At 37.0% G+C, this 25,940-nt stretch overlaps 2 protein-coding genes across 3 annotated transcripts; both read left to right on the forward strand.

Moving 5' to 3' along the window:
* The first annotated feature begins 830 nt into the window (after positions 1-830).
* LOC105264072 (uncharacterized) lies at positions 831-2,480 on the forward strand. Its single transcript, XM_011300654.1, has 3 exons — positions 831-1,926; positions 2,015-2,101; positions 2,222-2,480. Exons 1-3 carry the CDS (start codon positions 892-894, stop codon positions 2,324-2,326), a joined length of 1,227 nt encoding a protein of 408 aa, XP_011298956.1. The 5' UTR covers positions 831-891; the 3' UTR covers positions 2,327-2,480.
* A 1,436-nt stretch (positions 2,481-3,916) lies between these two features.
* Positions 3,917-25,841, forward strand: LOC105264073 (uncharacterized). 2 transcript variants are annotated; one of them, XM_011300657.1, is made up of 6 exons: positions 3,917-4,033; positions 4,108-4,293; positions 19,662-19,764; positions 19,953-21,712; positions 22,329-22,727; positions 22,824-25,841. In XM_011300657.1, the coding sequence occupies exons 3-6, from the start codon at positions 19,674-19,676 to the stop codon at positions 24,513-24,515; spliced, it is 3,942 nt and encodes a 1,313-aa protein (XP_011298959.1). In that variant the 5' UTR covers positions 3,917-4,033; positions 4,108-4,293; positions 19,662-19,673; the 3' UTR covers positions 24,516-25,841. The 2 variants fall into 2 exon arrangements, with proteins under 2 accessions (XP_011298959.1, XP_011298958.1); XM_011300656.1 differs by having other exon boundaries at positions 3,917-4,293.
* The last annotated feature ends 99 nt before the right edge of the window (positions 25,842-25,940 follow it).

Consider the following 25,940-nt stretch of genomic DNA (forward strand, 5'->3'; position numbering starts at 1 on the left):
CTCTCCGTAAATCGATCATAAGGATTTCAGCAGCAAAAATAGCAGAAGAGAATGCCTGATGAAAGAATGGAAGAATGAGAATGCATCTGTCACATCAATTGCGTCACTTCCGTTCCGATTTTCGTGACGATTTTTCATTTTACGACCGCCATCAAAGAAGTCACTTCACTTCAAAAATTCAAAGATTTTACATACGTTAGCGGCGAAATAGACATTAAATATAACACCAGGAAGATATGGACGGAACCGGTTTCCAAAAAATCGCTGGCAGAACCTGTTGTCTCTTTGCGCAGTATAAGCAGCTCATAAAAGTGTGTTTTGATCCTAATATATCGAAAGATAGATGACGTTATTGTGGAATATATCATGAGCATCGACGAATCGGAGTGATCGCACTACATCATCAGTACGATACCAGAAATATAATTCGAGCAATATGAATCATTGGACAGCAAATTCATAATTAAGAATCGACGCTCTCTTCATTTTTCCTACACCTTTTTCCTATTTGATGGGTACAATTGTACATTGCAATCAGTTAAGTGCGTGTTGATAGTTGCTGATTAAAAAACCAGTACAACCCAATCATGACATCTCCACAATGCAATTCCATTAGAGCCTATTATACCAACGTCAATCGATTCAAGCCACTTCCCAATGGAGTACTCTTTCCAATTTACCCCTTTCATACCCCTGCGATGAATTAAAAAAATTAATGATGTAAAAAAATACGTGAAATTGATGGATTGAGCATCGTCATGGCAACACGAACTGCAACATAAAAATTATAGAGTCACGGCGATGTGAATTGCAATTGTGACTCTGCAAAAGCAAGTTCACTCGCCTTTCCCCTCTTTTTTCCACATTCATCCTTTCTTCTCAGGTGAGAACATGGGTACATCCGGTGAGAAGAGTGAAAAAAGGTGGGAACTCTTTCGTGCGAGTAATTACCTGTCTCTGATGTGGCCGTGCTTTGAATTATCGAGAATCTACGGTTTGTTTCCATACAAGTTCAACAGCAAAGGTGTCATTGTGCCATCGAAGTATGGATGGATATACGCGACGTTCATTTCGATAGTGAATACGATTTTCATCGGCGTCATTCTGTATCTGATGGACATCTCGAAGGATCTAGCTTTTGACTCGGTTCCGGGGACTCTTCAAGGCAATTGCTACCTCTTGCTGGCATGGTGGGTGGCAGTTGTCTCCTATCTTCTACATTCCAAAAGAATGCGAATGCTGCGGAACTTCGCCAGTGTATCTGCCAACTTGTCTGCATCATCATTCAAACGTTTATCGAGAATTATCCATGGGAAAGATATCATTGGGTTCCTCTTCCTCATGATACAAGCAACGAATCTCTACTCCTCGAGACTTGATCTGGCTACTAGCAAAGTTGTCAGCATGTATGCAACCCTTCTTGTATTCTTCATGGATATGCTTTATGCTGATTGCGTTCTGGTGATCGGCGAGTGCTTCAAAAACATCAACGAGAAGTTACTGACGCTAAAAATGAATATGGAGAAGGATCAGCCTCATCTGCTCAGGAGGGTATACCATGAGAAACATAATCCTTTGATTCTGATGGAGATTCGGGGCATAAAGAGTCAACATAATGATGTCAGTGAACTCGTTCACTGTCTCAATCAGACTTTCAGTCTTCAGCTTGTCGCATCAGTCACGATGACGTTTGCTGAAGTGACTTTCTCCTTGTACTTTTATATTCTGCAGTGCCTTGGGAAGACTGGGATCAATATGGAAAAACAGATATGGTACTCCTATTTCAGCACTTCAGTTACTTATTATGCTTGGAAGTTGGTTGTTATTGTGTGGGCATGTGAGATGTCTAAAGATCAAGCTGTCAAGACGGGGATTATTGTCCATGAGGTGCTTATTGACACGGTCGACAAGCAAGTGAAAGAAGAGGTGAATATTGGAAATTTGTTGAAAAAAAAAGCGGGTAACGTTTTCTTCCACCGATTCTGAATTCAATGATGGAATTTTCTAATTACAGCTGCAGTTGTTCTCGCTGCAAGTGCTCCATCGTGACAACACCTTCACGGCCCGAGGTCTCACTCTGGATGCAACACTTCTGACATCGGTATACAACCGGAATTAATTCCATCTCCTTTCTTCTCAACACCCATTGTCTGCCTTTCCATCCAATCTCGGGGGCACAATAGCCACAGAGTTAATGATTTTTGTTGTAATTTTGTCTCAGGTCGTTGGGGGCATTACTACTTATCTCCTCATCCTCATACAATTCATGGTATCTTCCAAGTCCTGTGGCTCGGCGATGGACCCAACATCTCCGCCCCGAACATGAACTTCCAATAAACTTCCACGGGAATTAGTCATTTTGATTAATTAGTTGGGGCTTAGCCGCACGTAGTGCATCTACCTCTAGTCTTTTTTTCACAATCCAGGTGTAACGCCAAGCTTTTTTTATTATTATTGACAATTTCATGAAATTTTATTAACTGAACCTAACATAGTAAAACCGAAAAAAGTAGAATATATTGAGTATATTGTTACATAACGTATTTAGGGAAATAAAGGTGACTGAACCCTCTTCATTTTTATCAAATAAACTTTTCTCTTCTCGTATACCTTTTTTGGCTTTTACGATTTGTTCCCTTACCACACTCCATTCTCCTGTACCGCAGTTACAGAAAGGGAAGGAAATAAATTGATTAGTCACCGATGATTAATTGAATATTTGTTTAATGATGTGTTTCGTGAAAAAGTAGAAAAAATTAATGGTGAGAGGGGGTCCAGCTTAGTTCCCCCCCTTCTAAATATCAAATATTGTTTTTTTTGTTTGAGAATTTTTGAAAATATTCACGTCATTAATTTTTCTTTGATTTAAAATTGAGCGAATAAATCCCATCGATTTCACGCTTCTTCACACGGCTTTATCGACCGAATATGATGTCCATGTTTCAAGTTTCGTAATTTAACTAAATCAGCAATTCATTCAATGCACTCGTGCATTGACCGACTTCCAACTATTCCATATTTCCAAATTAAACATTAGTCGCGTCCTAGCTTCATCAAGGAAAGTACCAAGAAGAGAACTCTCCAAAATTGTCTGATACTTGATTCCAGAATCAGTTACATTCCCTCTACCCAGTGCTTATCATTCATCCGAGTATTTCGGGATTATTATTAATCACAATTACACACAACTTCGTAGTGATTAATCCCACATTATTATTAATATTTTATTTCCGCATCCGGCAAACGAGGTGCCGTTCTTACTAAGTTGGTTATAAGATTGTAATGTTCGTGCAGAGACGAAATCATTAGTCAATTGTCAAACTGTTAACCTATTGTTAATCAAATATCCGTATCGTGAAAGAGACAGAATTATATTATTGTTAAAACGAGTATGTGTATGTGTGAAGAGCATTGTCAATTGTAAATAGTATTTTATTTTTTTGACCATTATTCTCTTCGATGAAGTTGAGGATCATTAAACATCGTTTTTCCTCTTAAATTCTCTTTCTTTCATATTAATTCCCAAATCCTGAAGGTTCAGTAAAAAGTGCAGGCCTGCCTAGCACTTTAAAATGTAATAGTATCCGCTGAATAAAAATATCATTTTGTGGCTCCTAGGGCAAACTATAATTATTTATAATAATAAATAAACATCAACTCGCTCGAGCACCACAATAATTTTTTTTACATGTGCTCTTCAAAAATGGTGGAAAAATGTTTTTTCAGAGCTAAAGAGATGCAACTCTTAGTGATGGATGAGGGTGACAGCAACAAGGGCATTAACTGGAATATTGACGGTAATGAATCAAAAAAATCTACCGGAACGACGGAAACAGTTGGGATTGCCCCTCCATAGGAGTCCCTCGCTTGTCCGACTCATGTTGTACTCGATTCACTCTCGAGTTTCATCACTTCGACTCTGGCCTGTTGTTGTCAGTCGAGCGTTAGCCTTCGTGCGCATAATATGTGTGTGCGTCATTTAACCTCTTAGAACTGTCAACAAATTGAGAACTGTCTATCAACTTCAAATCTTGTGAGTGAGGCCCGAAGTTTACAATTGACCTTCAATTGATAAGTCAAAGTGGTGTAACATTTTTTTGTCAACAGTGCTACCCCAAATTTGCCAATCCCTCGAATGTTTCATGACATTGAATGATGGAAAAGGGAAGAGGAAATGTCCTGGACAAATTTATTCGGAGTATTTCGTGTTTTCAATGGGTCATGGATAATAAGTGTTAAACAATTGGATGTCTGAGCGCAAAACTTGGATTGATTTCAACACTAGGTCATGAGGTAAGTGAAATCAGCTGATATTGCCTCACGACAGAATAAGAAAATTTTCCTGATCGTCAGTGATATTGACATTGAATTGCGTAGATTCGATTTAGCTATTTTGTACCCGAATACTGTATGCTTTATTTATTAATACTGCGCAGGTAATACGTATCTCGGTTTTATCGCTATTTTTTGTTGATTCTTGATACGTGTGGATGTCTTTTAAATATTTTTTCGGCCTCATGAAATTATATATTGAAATTGAAAATGCGTTAATGGTGATTTCACTAGATATTCATTAATTTACGAAAGATGCGGAGATTGAGGAGGATTGCGATAATTGACATCTGGTTTTTTATTCGATGCGAAATCATCATTTAGACTTTGATTTCGGTAATCTTCCATTGAGTCCGAAATATTCACTGGTCATTGATACAAAATATCAATAATTCGACACAAAGCAGTGATAAAAAAGTGTGGATAAATATTGAATAATATTATAAAAGATATACGAATATTCGTCGGAGGGCAGACAAACAGTTGGAACCAACTTCATCCATAAATATTTCCACAAATGCTACATACTATTGTCTCACTGAATGAGTTTTGACTCCAATGATTTCTATTTATACAGAGATAATGATTATTTGCCGACTTTATCCTTCACACAATCATGTGATTTATGTAATTATGAATTAATTATTTATTAATATAGTTAGGAATCGTTGGGGCATATGAGTAATCGCTCAAGGAGCTACTTAGAGTCAAATAGTCAATTCGTAAGTCCAGAAATCGAAGGAATAAGGAATTATTGATACTTTGTTTTTCTCCATTGTTCCACTTAACTGCTACCACCTGTTTTTTCGTTTATGCCCCGCATTTTAATCGTCCTCTTTCATGTTTCATACTCGCATAATCACTCAGATCAATCACCAGTTTTTCTTTCTTTAGTTATATTTGAGCGTGACTTGACAGTTTTGTTTTTGGGCTTCTGGGAGTTAAACAGTTACAGCACTGACAGGTGATAAGGCAACGAGAAACGGAAGTCGATGTCTTATTGATGGGCAGTAATTATTTTTTTTTGGGATATTCTTTTTTAATTATCGAAAAAATTGACCTTATGTGCGTCAACACAGTGATACAGATTGAGAAGGGATTGAATTATATCGACTTATACATTGATATGTTTTTAAGAGAAATTTTCTATGCTATGATTACCGATTACATTATTTAAATAATTATTATTAAGATTCATGGAAAAGTTTATTGGATTATATGGAAATTCAGAGAAATTTGAAGTGAAACATTTGTAAAAATAATATAAAGTTGTTGCCCACCTTAAAATTTGCATGAGGGAAATTGATGCCATTATTTATCCAGCGAATCTAGAACTTTACCTCCGGGTTCTATCTGTCTCCTAAGGGTCAGCTTTCTGGTTAAGTTAACTATGGTTAACGCTTGGTTAAGTTAAAGTTAACTTGGGCCCAAGAACCCCAATGGGATGGAATTAAAGCAGATTAGATTACAGCCAATGGAAGTCATTAATGCATAATTAACTATCGGTATGCTAACTGTGGTTAACTTATAAGAAAATTGGCCCTAAAGGGCCAGAAGGCTAAACGGGAAAGAAACTTCGGGAGCCATTGAATAATTGAATGACAAAATACGAAAATGTTATATTTTTTCATACTAATCCCACGTATAGTTTGCCAGCAAAATAAAAAATGAACTGAAAAACGAAAAAATCTAAATATCTCGAAAAGTTTGTATGGGCGACTCTATATATTTTGATTGATAATGACAGGGGACATCGAGACAAAAATTTTCATATAAAAAAAAATGAATTCGGTCTAGTCAATTTTGAGATATTCCACATAATCATTTTACACTAAAAATTGAATATCTCCGGAACTAATCAGTCAATCCTACTCATTTTCAATACCATCCGTTGCAGTGATAAAAGGACAATCTCGTCAAAATTTAAAGTTGATATCTCGATTTTTGCGGGGGTGAGAGTGCGTACAACATTTTTTTTTCAAAAACATAAAAGCGACAATAACTATGATTTTTTCCAGAGTTCATTTTCAAATTTTTGATTGATTCCAATAGAGCCAATCATGGCGAAGAGAATGAAATAAAAAAAAACTGAATACCTTCATTAGTTTTGGAGATATTTCGAAAAAACGATTTATAAACAAATCACGATTTCTCAAAAACGGCTTGACCGATCTAGCCGAATTTTCATTCCATAGTTAGCCTCAACTCTTGCCTACTATTTGACAAAATTTCAAATTTTTTGGAATTTTTTTACCCACCTTTATCTTTTCTTAACTAAAAAATCACCCCTGGCCAGGGGGCACCACGCACAGACATTCTCAAAAACTTTTGTATTTTTACATTTCAGACCATTCTACATCGTTTCCAAGCAAAATTAGAATTTTTTTTTTCCGGTCGGGATCGGACGATTGCAATGCTTCCATTCGGAAGCAAAAACGCGAATTTTGGCTGGAAGGATGAAGGATGTGATGAAGGAAGAATGATAGAATTAATTAATGTGTGGGTCGGATTGGGCAATTAATGACCAGTTCAAAAGAAATCGATTTTTTATGATCTTCAGTGTTATTAGGCTGAAAATGCATTCCTCGAAAGTTTCATTCATAAAATGCTGTTATAAACGCTCAGCTAAACTGGTCGGATTGTCGAGGTCTTAGTCCGTAAATTCGACCGCCCATGGTTTTGCAGCCATGTCCTCTCATTGTTTAACAAACACCTATAAACTGATTTTCTCTTGGGATTTTCCTTCACCTGTTTACCTGATATCAGCCTAAGAAAGGCAAGAAACGGTCGACGTTGAAAATCCATTAGGAAGAATGCACTTCTAATGAAAAATATAACAAATAACTAACAATTATTTCAGTAATCATGAACTATCAAAATTGATTTTTGAATCTGTAGGAAATTAAATGTGTGACGATCCCTAGTCATAATTAAATTCCCAGAATTCAAATGGAATTTATAATAAAATCACGAATGATTATTTTTATTTATTTCCTTCCTGTATGGTTTTACACCTTTTACAATACAATATACAATTAAAAAAATCCGGGTAGATACCATCGTCACTTCCTTCCGCAAAAATTATTGAGTAAGAAAGCACTTAATAAATTAAGAAACATTTTAAAGACATCCCGAGAAATTTAAAAAAATTTTCGAGAAAATTTCCGATGGTCCCTCCATTGCCTCTGTACGCCATCAGGGCTTCTCCAAGCCCTATTCTTGCCTCGTATACATGCCGCGTCCATTTCCACAGGACCGCTTCCACTAGTATTCCTGCAAGTCCAACGGCAGTGCTTCCAATTTTCCCTTAACCCTAATTGCCTAAACCTTAATTGCCGCAGAATCCATCGGCATTTTCAAGTTCCCAGGTATAATTTCTGTGCCTACTGTGCCCCTTTCCACAGGACCACCGATAGTACTTTTTTGCCTCCCCATCCTCACCTGGAGCCCCTGCTTCCTCGGGGAGTGTTCTCCAGATCTGTGTGCGGCCGTTGTTGGTTCCTAAAGAGTTTCTTTTTGTCCAGCCTGCTTCCACTCTTTCCAGACGATTGCTCTGCATTGCGATGCCGAGAATTTTCCATGAGATGCAGGTTAAACCCGGGGCCTGAGGTTGGCAGTCTCGGTACCCTAACCTCACTTCCAGTACGTCCTTCAATTTGTGTCCGTTCCTCAGGACTATGTTATCTTATGCCGAGATAGCCCTGTTAGACCAGGCAAATGCCACCCCGCATATGATGAAGACTTTTTTCCGCAGCTTCACCCTGATATGCGTGAAAAACTTCGAAAAATTGGGGGACGTGGGAGTCGGTCCGTCTAGATGGTACGCCGATACCGGTCGAGCCCAAAAAATCACGAATGTTATTCTTTCATGAATAAATGGTTCCGCGAGAAGAATCATTGCACATGGCTGTTTTTCTGAAAAAAAAAAATTTGAAATGAAATTCCGGGTGTCTTCATGCTATATAAACAGTTAGATAAACGAGCGCCGCTGATTCGTGGAATACCGAAGTTACTTCACGGGAAATTTTACGCATGACGCATCGACTACCGTGACCTTGGGATTGACCCTTGATATTCTTTATCACGGGGTTTGTTTTTATAATTGATTTATCTTGAGATGAAAAGTAATTGGAGGATGAAAGAAATTGATAGCAGTGATAACCTACCTCAACCCTATGAGTGGTGACAACGAATGTCGGATGATAAATCTAAAGAAATTATTTTAGATTTTTAAAGTATTTGTGGAACGAAAAGTCGTTCAGGGGATCGACACGTGTTATTGCGTTGGTTATTAACCTCGATGAGTCATCCTTTTTGAGAATCTAATGGAATGAATTTTTCCGTACTGCTTCTCACGATTTCTCGTCTGAGAATTGGTGCTGCTCACGTTCCAAACTCGAAAACTTGAAAAACATTACAGAAAAATGTTATTCGGACTTTTGCAATGGTGTTTTTTTACTCGTGTCGTTTGCCAACAGTAAAAACCCCCATCCCAACAGTCCAGAAATATACTACCTATTCAATATTTGGTAGACATGAAATGCGGAGTATTTAAACTGAGGTTTTCCTCTTGGAATTACTCGACTTGTCAAAAATATGGGGGATGCTGGGGTAAAACAAACTACCTTTAAAAATCATTCCATTCTCTATATTTTCAACATTTTTCTATTTTTGAACAAATATAAACAGATAAATTAAACATTAAGTAATTAGTCGATTGATTGAATATCAAGTAGAATTTTCAAAAAAATAAAAAATAAATGAAAGTAATGTTGAAAGATGGCTAATAATACTGTATATCATTGAATTGAGCTAAAATTCCAATTGGCTGTGCTTCAACGATGCTTTTTTCCCTAAATTAATTACGTCGTGAACCAATTGGAAACGTGATTCTCAACAAGGGTCTCATAATTCGGTAGTGAAGTGGTCAACCAGGTCAAGTCGATTTAAATAAAAAATGGGTATTTCACGGATGTACTTGTGCAATTTATGTGAAATTTTTCATAAAAATTTTTACATGTGTACTTCATTGCCCGTTCACAACAATTTTCAATCCGCGTCGGGGATTGCCGCAAAGGTTGAGGGTTTGTGGCGAACTAATGCAGACCAACGAATCATAGCCATTCTCTTCCAGTCACATAAATGATATCTGGATATTACGAAGGCTGCTCCAACGTGGAACGATGAAAAAAAATAATAATATGCATCTCTGGGAAATTAATGTGCAACCCCACGACTCAGTTGAGCCACACCTCCTGTTGCTTATCCCGCAAAGCAATCAGTCCGTACTTCTCCTCTCCTCATCCCATACTTTCCCCAATCAGTTACAATGCACCAGACCTTAATTCTCCCAAATAGGTATGATCCTTCATGTTGCGAATAACGGGTACTCATTCCCTTCTACCGCATTGCAAATAGCTTCTCTCACTTGCTCAAGGAAATTGAAGGGACTCAAGGATCCGACTTATGGCATTCTAGGGACACGGGACTTTAATCCATCACAAATAAACTCTCTCATAATTACTGAGACACGCAGGAGATGATAAGTCAACAACCTCTATTTACTTTCGGTAGACAGCGGGGGGTGGAGGGTTATTTCAATTGCAATTTCACGGGAATCAGGCCATAGTAATAATTCTATAATTCAATTTCAATTATATTTCGCCCTTGCTCTTCTACATTACAACTGTAGTATGCCTCCTGTTGGCAAGGCAGCACACCCGAATTTAGAGGTAAATAGAAAGAAAGCTAGAGGTTTTAAACTATGCGAAAGAAACTTCACTTTTCTTTCGCGCGTGCTTGGTAGCACATATGTTTTAGATTTTTATGTTCTTTGTTCATAAGTTCTTTGGGTATTCACGATGGGAAAGCAATCCAAAAGATCTCGTTGAAGAGATGAACTATTAGAGAGATTATTAAATAAAGTTAAAAAAATAGAAGAGAAGTTGGAGATTCCACCAGATAAGTCGGAAAATAAGGCGCAGAATAACCAGGAAAATCTGGAAGAACACACTGAGTTTACATCAGAAACGCCCACAATTGTGTCAGAAGAATTGGTGGATATGACGGCTGATGAACATAAGAAACTGAGTCTAATAAGGACCGGATGAAATTCATAAGTTTTTATTATAAATGTATGGGGAAATTAAGTGAATAATTTTTAAAAAAAGAACCGAGATGTTTTTTTATCTAGCTAGGTAGAAGGAGTAAATAAGGAAGATCTAGCCTGTTATGAATAAATATGCGTGTGCATCGGAACGAGAAGCCCCAAAATTAAATCCGCAATCTTGGCTTCAGTGGTTACCAGCATCTAGGGAGGAGAGTGATGGCTTTGACTTGGAGAAACTCCTGACACGTATGCGTGATTCGGGAAAAATTCTCACAACCTGGTTTATCCAAAGAAACAAAAGCTATTTTGAAATAGATAAAGCCTGAAAAATTTTTATATGGCAAAGTTTTGACGGACAAAATAAAGGAGGCCAACGCTCTACAAAAGATGAGCGATAGTCTCAAGCTCAGTATACAAGATTAGGCCTTGCCGCCCCAAGTATTCCTCAACATATGACGTAGCGATGGTTTTACGTTTTTTAGAGAGTTTGGATATATCTAATTTAGAAAATTTAACGTATAAGACGATAATGTTCTTAGCTTTGAGTACGGCTCAAAGAGCATAAACATTGTTAAAAATTAGTATTGATCTCATAGGAGACATGCCTGATGAGATTGACATAAAAATCTGTGATGTTTTCAAAACCTCAGGCCCAGGGCGTTATCAGTCATGTTTAAGATTATCAAAGTTTAATGATAAGTCTTTGTTATGTGTTACTTCAGTAATCAAATTATGTTTCGATAAAACAAGTTCCTTGAGAAAAGAGAGCAAACAATTATGTATCTCATATAAGAAACCTCATGAAGCAGTGCGTGCTCATACAATTAGATTAGAATACAGTAGATGGGTAAAGAAATGTTTATTCTCAAGTGGGATTGATGCCACAATATTTAATGCTCATTCTACTACTACTATTATATGTATACATATAATTTGGATCGAATGTCACTTACAGATAAGTTAGTTTGATTATCCAATTATTGCATGAATACTTGGAATTATGGATAAATCTGGAGGTGAGAACTTTTTCTTTTCAACTGCGATGGTGGAAAATTATGACAGTAGGTCGATTGTTTTGGTGTTTTATCACTTCATTTACAAGAAATATTTTCTGCAATAAACTAACTAGTGATAATGTTTGCCTGCATGCAAAAGACTAACTAACATCCGTTGAAATAGCACGGATCATCTTTCCAACGCGTTGACTCTATTATTATAATGACCGAGTGTTAATGTATAAATAATTTCTCGCAGTAAAATTAAATTTCATTTCATTAGAATTAGAATATTTCTGATGTTAAAGGGACCCAGAATTTTTACAAATATCTAAAAAAGTAGGGGTGGCAAATAGTTTTTTTTTGGTTTTTAAGTTTCTTGTTGATTTTTCTTGTGATTGGTAAAAATGAGAGAATTAGTCCTTTCTTACTTTTTTGTTTAGATATTAACGAGTGAGAGGGGGATATATCGTCAGCGATTGAGTTTATGAGTTTGTTTAAACGTGAATATAAGAGACGCTAAGTAATTAATTTCCTTGGAATGTTTATGCTTGCATTAGGAGATATAAGTGTGAATGGAAAAGTGTTTGCGTAGTATCACATTTTTATTACGGTTGTGTTTAGGGTTTTAAGAGTTTTCTTTGTTACATAATAGTGGTCTTTCTTCTGCCATATGTGTTGGAAATATTTTCGACGTTAAAACGAACAAGAGACCTGTTGTGACAGATCAGAGGGAATAATGGAAACATTTAGGCTGTTTATACGAAACAGCCCAACAGGTGGACCAGCCCCATAGACAAAGGGCCTTGTCTAATGGGTAGACCTGACACCCTGAACGATTTGGTGACTGAGGACACTTGGAGACGAACTCTCGAGCAAGCAACATTAAATTTACCACAATCAATCCAGCTATTATTATATCGAGTCTTTAACCAAAGTTTAATTGTGAACAATAAATGGAAGATCGGATCAATTAATTAAATAATCGTTAAATATTTAGTCTCCAACATATGAGGTAATTTTTGAGACAAAAGTTGTATTGTTAAGAAGTGAGAGTAAGTGAAACAATTATGTTTATAATAGAGTACGAAAATGAGTATGTCTAAGATAGGAGAAATAGGAGTGAGTCAATTCGAATTCAACTGATCGTAAGTGAGCATGTAGAGCATTTCTATGTAAAATCAGTCCATATTCTTTTCAAATACATTTCGTTATCACTGTAAAATAAAAAATCCTGTTCCTATATGATTTTGATCCTACATTTTATAATCAATGTATCAGTTATAGGAATTATAAAATGTTTCCTTGAAGTCGATGTATTCGCCATTGTTAACTATACACGGATCCACCAATTAATAGTCAACTTCACACTAAAAATAGTTTCAAATTCACTGGAGCTAATCACTACATTCTTCGAACTAATATCGATAATTTCACTCCGCTTTTATTTCAGTCTTCAGTTATTTTCAGGATTTTTTTTTATGCGTATTTTTTTGGATATTATCCCACTTCTGATATGTAAGAGAGTAAATATTTAACGATTTATTTTAATTAATTAATCCGATCTTCCATTTATTGTTAACATTTGAACTTTGGTTTAAAGACTCGATATAATATAAGCTGGGTTGATTGTGGTAAATTTAATGTTGCTTGCTCGCGAGTTCGTCTCCAAGTGTCCTCAGTCACCAAATCGTCCAGGGTGTCAGGTCTACCCATTAGACAAGGCCCTTTGTCTATGGGGTTGGTCCACGTGTTGGGCTGTTTCGTATAAACAGCCTAAATGTTTCCATTATTCCCTCTGGTTTGTCACAACAGGTCTCTTGTTCGTTTTAACGTCGAAAATATTTCCAACAAATGAATTACAATTGACAGATAATTAAGATTATTTCCATTTACTCCTCCATATTCGATTCCTTCTGGTACATTGAAATCGGGAAAGCTCCGAGAGCCATGCAAGTACAAAGTTTCATAAGATCATCTCAGTGGCACCCGGTAGTATCATCAAAATACGAGAACCAGTCAAGACAAATTAAGTGTTATATTTTGCTGAGGAATGATCAATTACCAGAAAGTATAATAGGGTAGTTCTTACACTTACTCGGTTGGGTGAAAGTACACCCACGTCTAGACTCATGGCATAAATCATGACAGGAATAAACACTTGGTTTTAGTACCAACCTCCCAATGCTAGAGTAAACAGTCACCGTTTTGACTACAGAAAATGACTGCAATCTATCATCTTCTTATTCTCTCCTGTACTTCATAAATCCCATAAGTATCACTTTCACACTGAAATAGTCATTTGAATTTTTCATTCCATTCCATTCAATTTTTCTCAACCCTAAATACCTTCCGTCAAGAAAGTCGCTCTGTGAAAATGATCAGTTGTAAAATCCTTTGGCTTGAGTTAAAGAGAAGTCTAGGAAAAATTTATATTTTTTCATTGAACAATTGTTGCGATTATTTTGGTATTTTACATACTAAAAATAAAATTTTCTCTTAGTTTTACATTTCTTTACTTATTTTGGTTCTCATGATGAATATTTCTGAAATTAATGAAGAACTCAGAGAAAAATTGTCTTGAATCTAGTCGAAAAATAAGTCTCACAGAAGTTGAACCGAATCAACGAAAGCTGAGTTTTAGATCCATATGCTGGTCAGTTATAATTCGATTGACGTCAATTGACATAGCCCAATGATTTCTTATCAGCATTATATATCCGTAAATACTTTTGTTTTGATGTCACTAGATTGATAGCCTGTGTTTCATGTTTTTATTCAACTTGAATAAATGGTTCTGATGCAACCCTTCATGTAAAACGATTATAATATTTCTGTTATTGAAATTAATTGGAAAGGCGTGAAAAGGATCAGAATAGTTCAATCTGAGAATCAATCCTTCCTATCCTTCTTACCCTTATTATAAAAAGGGCAAATTAAATAAAATTAATCCTCTGAGGCGGCCAATTTGAATTTAGAACTCATTTAATTTTGAAATTTCAAATTCATGATTCTTATAATTACAGCGCGCTATAGGATAGGTTCGGCCTCGTAATTTGTTAATCGCAAAACATCATGTTTCATTACTTTTTAATTTAAGATTATTACTTCTTTAAATAAGGTTCAATGAAGGACCAACCATTGCTTCCATAATTAATAATAATTTCCATTTGAAATTTTACTGCAAACAAATATAAATAATTCATTGATAAGTAGAAAGAATGGATATTCATCATAAAAACGATATTGTTTAGATTTTAAATTTTTATAAATTTTTTTGATGCATCGACAATCGCTATCCAATCAGATTGGATTGACAACATTCAACTATTTTTATACCCGAGCAACAAGCGATGTTTGCAGAATTCATAATTTCTAGAAGATTAAGTCGGTCATAACATATTTTTTGGATGATTACTGGCGCCATTTTGCGCGTCTAACTCGATATATAACTCGTCATAATGTTTGTGATGATGAGCAATGTTAACGCCGAGGAAGTAAATAGTGTGTATTAACTGATAAATTACTATTATGTCTATTATGGCGGAGCCAATTTGTGCAGAACGATAAATTATCCTAAATTTATTAATTCAAGGAACATTAGAGCATATGCAAGGTTCTTTGATGTTGAACAATTTTTTTTTACATCGAAACAAAGAAGTTTTTTTTTTATTTGTTAAAACAACTTTTTCATGCACTGGAATTTCTTCTGTCTCATACAAATTCCGCATTCTCAAAGAATATTGGAAATTAGGAATTACAGTCTGAATTCGGTAAAAAAAATTTCAGAAAAAATGGACTTTTTTCTTTGAGTCTGTAAACAATTTTCCTTAATCAAGAAAAGACTTTTTTCAAATATTATAGTAATTTATGTTACGAGACCCGAGTAGGGATTTTTGTTGCCCTAGGGAGGTAAGGTGTTGAGTGACAAAGACACTTTTTGTCGCAGCAAAAGATTCGAATTGAGAATAGTAAAAATTTGTCGACAGTTCTTCATGTAATTATTAAAAAGAAGTGATGACATTATGCTGATTACAAGGGCAGTATTGAGTTTGCTCTATTTGTTGAAGATATCACTAGATCACATTGTGGTGGTGCCACTTTAATGCATCGTCGCCTCATATTATCTCATTTGCTTTTCATCCATGCTACGGCTGAAAAAATGTGCAATGATTCAGAAAGAGTGGCTGGCAATTTTTTATTGATTCAAACAAACATTTATACCTTCAATTATTTCTCGATGATGGTAATACATGACGTAGAACTTCATTCATATTTTCATCTCCAATTAATTTTTGTAAACAGACTACTTAGCTTGTCGGGTTCGGGACGTAACCCTGAGGAGATTTCCTTGGAAATTTAATCTCAGAGAACGTTCCCACTCTTACGTGCTGGACCCGAGTTGGGATATTACGCATTTCTCCATGATAACGTTAAAGTTGAGATTGATGGTACATGCAAAATGGGGAAATATTTTCGAGGGAGAGCAGACTGATAAAGAAGATACTTAAGAATGCAATTTTTTCCACGGGGATGTGATGTTTCAATTAAATTCAATTGTACACGAAGAATATTACTTATTTTTTATATTACCCCGTTGGATATCTGAAATGTATAAATTTATGTTCACGGATGTAAAACCATTTTTTCTGTGAACCATTAACGAAATTGAGACAAAGCGATGAAGTTTTTTTATCCATCAATTAGTTAGATAACGTGTATTCTTACAATTACCACCCTAGTTGCGAATGCCAAAGACGTCAATGAATGCTAACGAAGCATTAAACAATATTCAAATGCATGCATAAAGGAGATAACGCTATATTTTCGATCATTCAGTGGAAATTCATTTTTATCGTTTTTCCTCAATTTTTTTGAAAATTTGTAGATATTTATGGAAAAGCGTAATGTTGATACGATGAAATTTTATAGGGTACTCATAGATCATAAAATGTGAAAACGTCACATTTTTTCACGTCAATTCGACGGATATTTCAGTAGAAGTTGTGACGTGGACACGTGCAGTCTCAGTGCTTTATGACAGATTTAGCTAGTGGTGAGTTTGAAGAGGGGAGGGATAGCAACGTGACACTGTCACAAGCTGAGGTGCATTGGCAACCAACGATGAGGACACAACGTCACAGTTGGATTTTGTGTATTCAAGAACGAAAGACAGGAATAAATTTTCATGCCGCCGTAAGCAGACGGTTTCTCCCTCATTACTCCGAAGATATGAGACGCTCATACACCTGTCGAAACATTTATGAAGACGATTGTCTCTTGCAGACCAGTGAATTTCTGCGTAATTCATGCAGGGGTGTGTTATTATTTATTTTACAAGGCAAACTGAAAAGAAGGATATTCCTCTTAAAAAAATTGATGACACGTTTTGTGTCATTCATTGTTTATCTTTATTTTCCAATGAGGTATTAGGGTTTTAGGAGCGTTTTACACGTTTCCACCGGAATCAGGAAGTGTCACTAGCCTCACGATCATTTCATTTCATTTCATGTGTTTTATGTCTATGTGTGAGTAAATGTACGCTTTATAAGCAGACTTGTAAAGTCCATCGATACCCGCACGGAAAAAAATTGTATGCTGACTTATATAAAACATGAATTGAAATCATAGCACATATATCTTGGCCAAAAATGCCATAATTGAAGTCTATCTCAAATTTATGTGAAATAAATGTTGATTATTTCCAAATCCGATGTAACAACTAACATTAACATTAACATATATGTCTGTTAACACTGTTATATATATATCAAATATATGTATATGAAATATCTGTGACAACCTCCAGCTATGCTTCAAAATTATCTTTCGATTTCCCATTTCAAAGTAATATAAGAAATATATTATTTCATTATACGAGGTATAATTCTCATATATTTCCCGCATATATAATTGATGAAGTATAGTTCCACACTTATCTGGTCTTCCCCTGTTGGTGTAACATTCAGACATTTTCTCATTAAAAAGAAAAGATATTTGGCGGCAATTTGTATAATTTATATTATTTCGATTTTCATTCATTCATTTTGATTCATTGATAAGTAAAAAATGTGTCAAAAGATGTTCTCTAAAAATGATCTACCTATCATTTGCTTATCTGTTGGTGCGTTCATTAATTCAGTCGACATAGACAACGCGAGGGACTAATGTAATTACGACAATGGTTCAATCTATGATTCAATGTCACGGTCACTTACTTCGAGTATTTTTTAATTGGAGAGAATTGGAGAGGTGAATGTTGACGGTGAATTTAAACGAGTATGAATAATAGACGTAATTGGGATCATGAAACAATTCTCTGACATGCGCAAGTACAATTACGATTCGAATTTTCATTTCCATTTTAAATTGTAATTTAATCTGATTTTCAGATTCACTCTATTCTTTTACAATCAAGGATTCCTGAAATTAATGGAATTGCTATTCGAGAAATGAGAAAAAATAAGAATTATTCCAAGAACAAGTCATTTTGAACAATAAGAACATTAAGCAATATTCTATCTACAATAGTCATTCATCAAACACATGAGGCAAAAAACGGAATTGAATATCTTAAAAAAAGTTACTCTTAATTTTTTACTGATACAACTCACTGGATACGATTTTAAATGAATTGAAAACGCCTGTAATTTGATATCGAATACCGCCATTGAATTATTAATGTATTAATGAATCGCCGAAGGTCAACGTCGAAGGCCACTCCATTAACAATTCTGGTGTTCGTTACGAAAATAAATGATAAAAAACTATTTGTCACAGCAAATACTTTCCCAGACATAACAAGCGCGATGACGGCATCATGGATTCGATGATCGTGACAAGTGGGACTTTTCAACTCGGACAATTCACCTTCTGTTGAATTAATCATTTTTACCATTTCTAGGTGTAAGAGACTCGTCTGTTTCCATTCACTAGATTCATATCTGGAACGTTAACAGCGAGGGGAAAAGAATGGAGCAAGTTTAAATTGCATTCAATGACTGTGTGTACTAATTACATCAATCTAAAATAATTTTGCTGATTTGCATCAGATAATTGGTGATTAGCTCGTGCAGGGAGTTATTAATGGCCGGAAGTTAGTTTAATCATCGAATGCAGAAAATCATTTTCAATCCAAAAAAATTGATCGTGTACATCAGACACATGACAATCAGATTAAAAAGCACCAATGCATATTCAGAAGGTGCGACTGCTGATCCAGTTGATGATTCACGTGATTATCTTATCAAATATCTCCTTAATCCGTCGTATTCCTCGAAAGAAAAATTTGTCTTTTCACGAATTCTCCATTCCTCTCTACATTTTTTTTTCTGAATCTTGCCATTGGTGGAATATCACGAGCAGTTAATTCACACGTGTGTTGAATAAATAAGCAACATATGGTCTAAAATGTTGAATAAACGGTACTTGAAAATGAAGATAAATATTAATTTCTTTTCAATTTTCAGACTTTTTTTTTGGTGGTTGAAAAATGTATCGTCGAAAAACTCGACTCAGCAGTTGATCACATGCAAGATTAAATGGAAATGAATATGCAAACGTCTTTAAATCAACCGCACACGATACTTCGGGGTTTATCATTCTATGTGCCGTATAATAGTACTGCCGACTTATTATCTCTCGCAAATGTAATCACATAGCCGCGCAATTCCATCGATTGCGATCACGCGACGACGTGATAATTCACTTGTATGTCTGAGAAAAACAAAATGACTACAGCGTCGACGATAACGGTACACTGAGGGGGAAAAAAATTTCTAGGATCAAGTTCATTCTTGCCACAATCTTCTCTTCCATTGCATTTACTGATGACTCGAAGGAAGTGAATTATTATTATTGAGACTCAGCAGATGATAATTTGTTCAGTACTAGAGCGACAAATTTTATAATAAATTTATCTCTGTGTGAGAGGATTGATATTCCGTTGCATCGAGAGAAGATGAGAAATGGTTTTTCCATTAGTTAGAATATGAAAAACTGAATTCCTCATTAATTCAGTGAAATGAAGACCTTAGATTCATATCCGTCTTCACAACAATGTAGTCGGCGATAATGTTTATGCAGCTACTCAATATCTCCATTTGCCTTGAGGGTATTAATCCATAATAAGCGGGCTCGTGCATTGCAATCATAGATTGAAACGTTTCCTCCTATTTTTTTTCTTTTTTAAATCACTGACGTAGGTGTGTCGATTTTCTTTGCAGGTGGAGGTCAAGATGCAGGGATACGGAAAGATCATCGTCCTCTTGGTTATCGTGGGGTACCTACGACCAACAAGTTCAAATCAGTGCCTCAAACATTATCCAGGTACAATCAAACTTCATTATTATTGTTTAATATCGAACTAATCGACAGAATTTTCAAACCTCGTATTTATTTTCAAAACCATCAACTGTTTACTCTGTCATCGTTGAATGTTGCTTAGTTTTTAAGGGTTTCAATGATCGTATCTACTTGTACCAATTTTCTGAGTTAATTATAAATTTTGTCTTTAGAGATGAACCCCAAGCGAGTTGTCTACTTAGATGGCCAGTCCCTGACGATTCCCTTCGAGTTGACTCAGAGGGCAACCCAAAGACTTGCGACAAGAGTGATGAGGATATTCCTGATGGAAGTTCTCGGTTATGCCGACGTGACATTAAAAGAACCAGACGACGTGTTCGATATAACATCCGTCTTCATAAAGATGGCCAAGAGCTTCGATCCTGACGTCGACAGGTGGATTCCGGAGACGATGGTGAACATGGAGGTGTGGATTTCTCCCCAGACCGAAGCGACAGAACTGCTGAATCAGTTTGACGTTAAAGAATGCGGACCCATCTGTTCCACCGGGAGAATTGGTTGGTTCGTTCCCGAGGAGTTGAGCAGATTCGGTGAAAATTGGCGGATCTTCGCAAATCGGGAGACAGCCGAACGCTTTTCCGTTGACAATGACACTCTCCAACGCATTCAAAAGTCTTCGATAGATCCAGTCACGGGTAAATACTATTGCGAGGCATCCTTTTGTACACGAGGAATGTATATTCCTCCTCAGTGCTTAGCAGAGAAAACTCAGTCCTGCGCTGTTCTCCTCACTTCCGAGACAAACATCACTCAAATCGTTAAAGAACACATCGACCAGCTTAAGCTCTTCGTCAAAGTCATCTGGGTCGGTCCCAATCTACAGAAGCTAACAACTTCTTTGACTAAAGAATATGCAATCTGGAATAAGAGGAACGACCGTAAGAAATCTCTGGTGATGCTTCACTGGACTCCCAGCGAAATCATTCCAAACGAACGTCAATTCATAGCCATTGACTTGCCGAGATGCGGTAGTGGAGACCTCAGGATTGGCTGCACTTACGAGACAAATCGATTAGTCAAGCTCGCGTGGTCGAAGCTCGAGTCGATCGCCAAATTCGCCTGGGAGGCAATCAATCGGTCCAGATTCTACCCATACATGTACGAAGACTTGATAGATCGTTACAACAGGCTATCGGGGAATCAGACCGAGGACGATGTAGCCTGTGGCTGGTTGCGAGACAATTTGAATTATACTCTTGAAGAGTGGATGCCCAACAGTGCTGACAAGAATACATTGTACATCGGTGGTATTTTTCCCATGTCTGGGATAAACTACAGAGACAAATCCATTCTGTTAGCAGCCAAAATGGCAAAAGAAGCTATCAATAACAACAGCACAATTCTTCGGGATTATAATATGGTTTTGCTTGCTAATGATGGCCAGTGCACATCTGATAGGGTAATGAAGTCCTTCATCGATTACATTTTCCATAATTATTACGAGAAACTCGTTGGTGTCCTTGGACCTGCTTGCACAGAAACTGTTGAGCCACTCGTGGGTGTGTCGAAACATTACAGAACAGTCATCATTAGCTACGGCGCTGATGGTTCCAGCTTCGATGATCGATCCAAGTATCCGTACTTCTTCCGAACGATTGGAGAAAATAAGCAGTATCGGTACGTTTACCTGCAGCTATTGAAGAGCTTCGGGTGGAAACGAGTTGCTGCACTTACGGAGGATGGACAGAAGTACACAGAATACATATCTTATATGCAGGACCTCTTGAGGGATAAAGGAATTGATTTTATTGCTAATATCAAGTTTCCGAGGGAGAGAGAGAACAATCAGATGACCCAGTATTTGCTAGACCTCAAACGGAAACGCGCCCGGATAATCATTGCTGATGTTTATGATACAGTTGCTAGACAAATCATGTGCCAGGCGTACAAATTGCAGATGATGCCCGCGCAGGTAATATATTCTCCATAACTTGTTTTGCTTGGGTCGCTGTATCTGACGTTTTTATAATTATAGTAAGTCCCAAAGTAAAAGTACGAGTAAGAATTTGAATAATTTTTTATCGGATGGAATTGATTCCTAAAAAAATGAGTAAATACTTGAAGCACTTGAGAATGTTTTGTTAGAGACAAATAAGAGTTTGAAATAAATATTCATCCATATGGCAGAAGTTATTTGAAAAATTACCAGTTTTAGGGATACAATGAGAAAATGATTATGTATAATAAATTCAATGTTTGGGATTCATGTTTACGACCATTAGAAATCCTCTCGAGTGCTAAATAAATTATTCTAAAAATTATTACAACTTTCATGAAAATTATAAACCCATTACTTTAGGCATGTAAAGTGTGAAGCAAAAAATGACAAGAAGACGAGACAGATCGCATTTAATTGACGCATTGTTATTGTCTTCGTCAAAAAATTTTATTTTTTTAAACAAAAATGCTACTTTGGAGATTCTTGAATCCTCATAAAAACTTGTAAAAGGACAATTCTTTATGCTTTATATTGAACCGTTAGTTCTCAGCTTTCCGATTGTTTGATAATTTGTTTTGATTTTCCTCAGGGCTATGTATGGTTTCTGAATCTCTGGCTGCGGTCCAATTGGTACGACACGGACTACCACAACAAGTACAGCGATGAGAAGGTCCCGTGTAATACGACAGAAATGGTTACGGCTATTAATGGCCATCTTGGAATATCCCATGCATACGTTGCGCCTGATGATAATGTCATACAAACGGGGGAAACAGTCGCCACTTGGCGAGACAGTTACGAACAAGCGTGCAGGAAAAATAATGAAACACCATCGATTCACGCGGCCTATGCTTACGACGCTATGTGGACATATGCCTACGCGATGGATCGACTCATTAGAGAAAATCAAAGTTATGTCGTTGACCTTCACTCTGAGAAGACAGTTAAACGATTGACCAGAATCATTGAGGAGACTGATTTTAACGGGGTAAATAAAGCATTTAATCTACTAAGATCCATACAAATTTTCTATTGCAATCTTGCAACAAAATTATTTCATAATTTCCAATTTCTTCTCTCAAAGGTATCGGGACACATAAAATTTTTCGGTGGTGCGTCCCGCGTCTCAGTAATAAACATCATGCAACGAATAAACAACAAGATCCGAATGGTTGGTAACTTCTATCCCGAGGTATCCCCGATGAGTCACGAGATAATTGGGGGCCAATTGATCCTCAACAAATCGGAAATTGTCTGGTTATCGGAATCGACCCCGGATGATGGATCTGAGCCCCCAGTGCGCTGCATCCTCGGAGACATGCCAGAGCTTCTCAACGTCTCCTGCGAGGCTGCCATAGTCATTGTCAATGTGATAGGTGTGAGTCTTTTGGTGGTGCTTCTAATTATAGGGTTCATCATAGTGAAACGCAAGTACGACGCTAAAGTTCGCCAACATGAGAAGGTGATGGAATCTTTTGGTCTCGATCCACGTCACACGACTTCCGGTCTGGACAAGTGGGAGGTTCCACGCGATCGTGTTGTGATCAATCGTAAACTCGGAGAGGGTGCATTCGGTACAGTCTACGGAGGTGAGGCATTTTTTCCAGAGAAGGGATGGCTTGCAGTGGCTGTGAAGACCTTGAAAACCGGTAGCTCCACCGAAGAGAAGCTCGACTTTCTCAGTGAAGTCGAAGTGATGAAGCGATTCGAGCACAAGAACATTATAAAACTGTTGGGTGTCTGCATCAAGTCAGCGCCTGTACTAACAGTCATGGAGTTCATGCTCTATGGAGATCTTAAGACTTATCTACTTGCTAGGCGACATCTGGTCAACGACCAGAATTACGAGGACTCTGACGAAATATCGACGAAGAAATTAACAGGAATGGCGCTGGATGTGGCGAGAGCTCTCAGCTACTTGGCGCAGATGAAGTACATTCACAGGGATGTAGCATCTCGTAATTGTCTCGTCAATGCGCAACGAGTTGTTAAACTCGGTGACTTTGGTATGACTCGACCGATGTACGAGAATGATTACTACAAGTTCAACAGGAAGGGGATGTTGCCTGTTCGGTGGATGGCGCCAGAATCACTTGGTCTCGGCATCTTTACACCGGCCTCTGACGTCTGGTCCTTCGGGGTTCTTCTGTACGAGATCATCACCTTCGGGAGTTTTCCGTTTCAGGGTATGAGTAATAATGAAGTCCTGGGGCATGTCAAGGCGGGAAATTCTCTCAGGGTGCCCAAAGGCGTGAAGCCCACGTTGGAAGGACTCATCAAGTCGTGCTGGGCTGTTGATCATTCCAAGAGGCCGACAGCTCCGGAAATCGTTGATTTTCTTGCCACTAATCCGAGACTTCTCAGTCCATGTCTCGATGTACCTCTTGCCAGTGTACAGTTGGAGAGCTCTAGGCAACTGGACTTCCCAGGGCATGATAATATCACGAAATTCTCACTGCAACTAGCCTGGCCCATGTCCAGGAGACAAACTGTAGACAATTCGGGGAAAATCATTTCCGATTCCACTAACACTCCTCTTTTGGATATCCATCAGGAAAATAATGTAGACACCCCCATGAGGCACGATGGACAACTACCTCTGCTTTCTGGAGAATCTTCTGCATTGCTTCAACCGATTAATGTTAAACCGGAAGACATTCCACGGTATGTGAATCTTCAACCTCGTGAATTGAAAGTTGGAAATGGAAGAGGGGGGCTACAGGAGAGAAACTTAGAGGATGATATCAGGGAGACGGAGGGTGATGCAGTTTTTTGAAGGGTGTCAGCACAAAATGAGGGTTGATTTATTTGCAATGATGTTTTGTGATACGTTTGATGGGTTATCACTCGTTGGTGGAAGCGTAACGAGACAGTTGGGTAGAAATAATGGATTGGAAGGCACATTGGGGACTGGAACTCCTCTTGAGGTGATTATCGGTGGTGGATATCTATCCGGGGCAGTACCTGAGATGATAACAACGCAATTAAGTGAAATACTTCATTCACTTTGCGTTTTATCGATTGTTTAGATATTATGTGGTATATGTTGTATATTGTATATGAAATGTTTCTTACATATATGCAGGAATACATCCAAGAGAATAAAATTTTGTTTTGAAAATGACGGTGTTCAATAGAACGGGCTGAAAGTAAGAGGCGGGACTTTCACATTATTTGATTCACCATTTTCATTGCTTCAACTTGAAACTTTAAGTATTTGAATGATTTGAAGATTTTTAAAATCATGACTTTGTGTTTTCAGATCTTTTAACTTGAAACTTTATGGACCCACTTGAATGTTAAATGAATATTATAATATATATTTGAATAATCAAAATAATCACGGCTTGTCCTGCAAGTTTCAACTTGAGATTCTTGAAAGGTACTTTGAGTTTTAGCTACTTAACTTTAATTTTCTTTCCAATTTCTCACTGCGACAAATCTAGATTAAAAGAAAATGTCAAGTTAAGTTCTGACACTTTTGAGTGTCGAGACTTTTAGGATTCAAACTACCACACCGCAAATTGAGATTTGTGAAAGTCTCAATTTAAGATGTTTCAAATCATAAATTAAGATCTTTTTTAGGAGGTGATATATCCATCACCACCTGAATGAGTGAGATAGAAACTCTAGCTAATATTGTCCAAGGTCTTCTCAACGAGATCATGAGAAGATATTAATTATCAGCAATTGTAACCGTCATTTCATCATAGAGATTGTCTAGGCAGTTGATTTTTCAAATAATGACACGATCATTGCGGCGTCTCTGAGGCAGACGACGAGTAGTTTTAAATTGAGCTGGAAATCGAGACGAGTTCTGCAATCGATAAATGGATAATACGCTTCTGATAGAGATAATGAAGCTAGGAGAAGTCTGAAGATTGTAATTCGTGATAAAATGTAAGTCGTTGCTTGAGTTATTGAATTGGAATGTGTAAAGTGGAGCGAGAGCATCACAAGTCCTCCGTTGTGCTCTGTGCTTTCACCAAAGTCAGGAAGATTAATGTCTATTTTTGTAATTCATACTCTTTTTATATTGATGTGAGGTATAAAATTACTGATCTACCTGCAAAATTAAAACTGTATTTTGAGACTTTCAAAACGATTCCGTTATGAATTCCACAAATGCCAATTGACCAATTTTTTATGCTCTAGAATCAGTCAAATTTTCAGAAGTCTCTACTCGAAACTTTCTAAAGTC

This window comes from Fopius arisanus, unplaced genomic scaffold (assembly GCF_000806365.1).
Source record: "Fopius arisanus strain USDA-PBARC FA_bdor unplaced genomic scaffold, ASM80636v1 scaffold00019, whole genome shotgun sequence".
NCBI lineage: Eukaryota > Metazoa > Arthropoda > Insecta > Hymenoptera > Braconidae > Fopius > Fopius arisanus.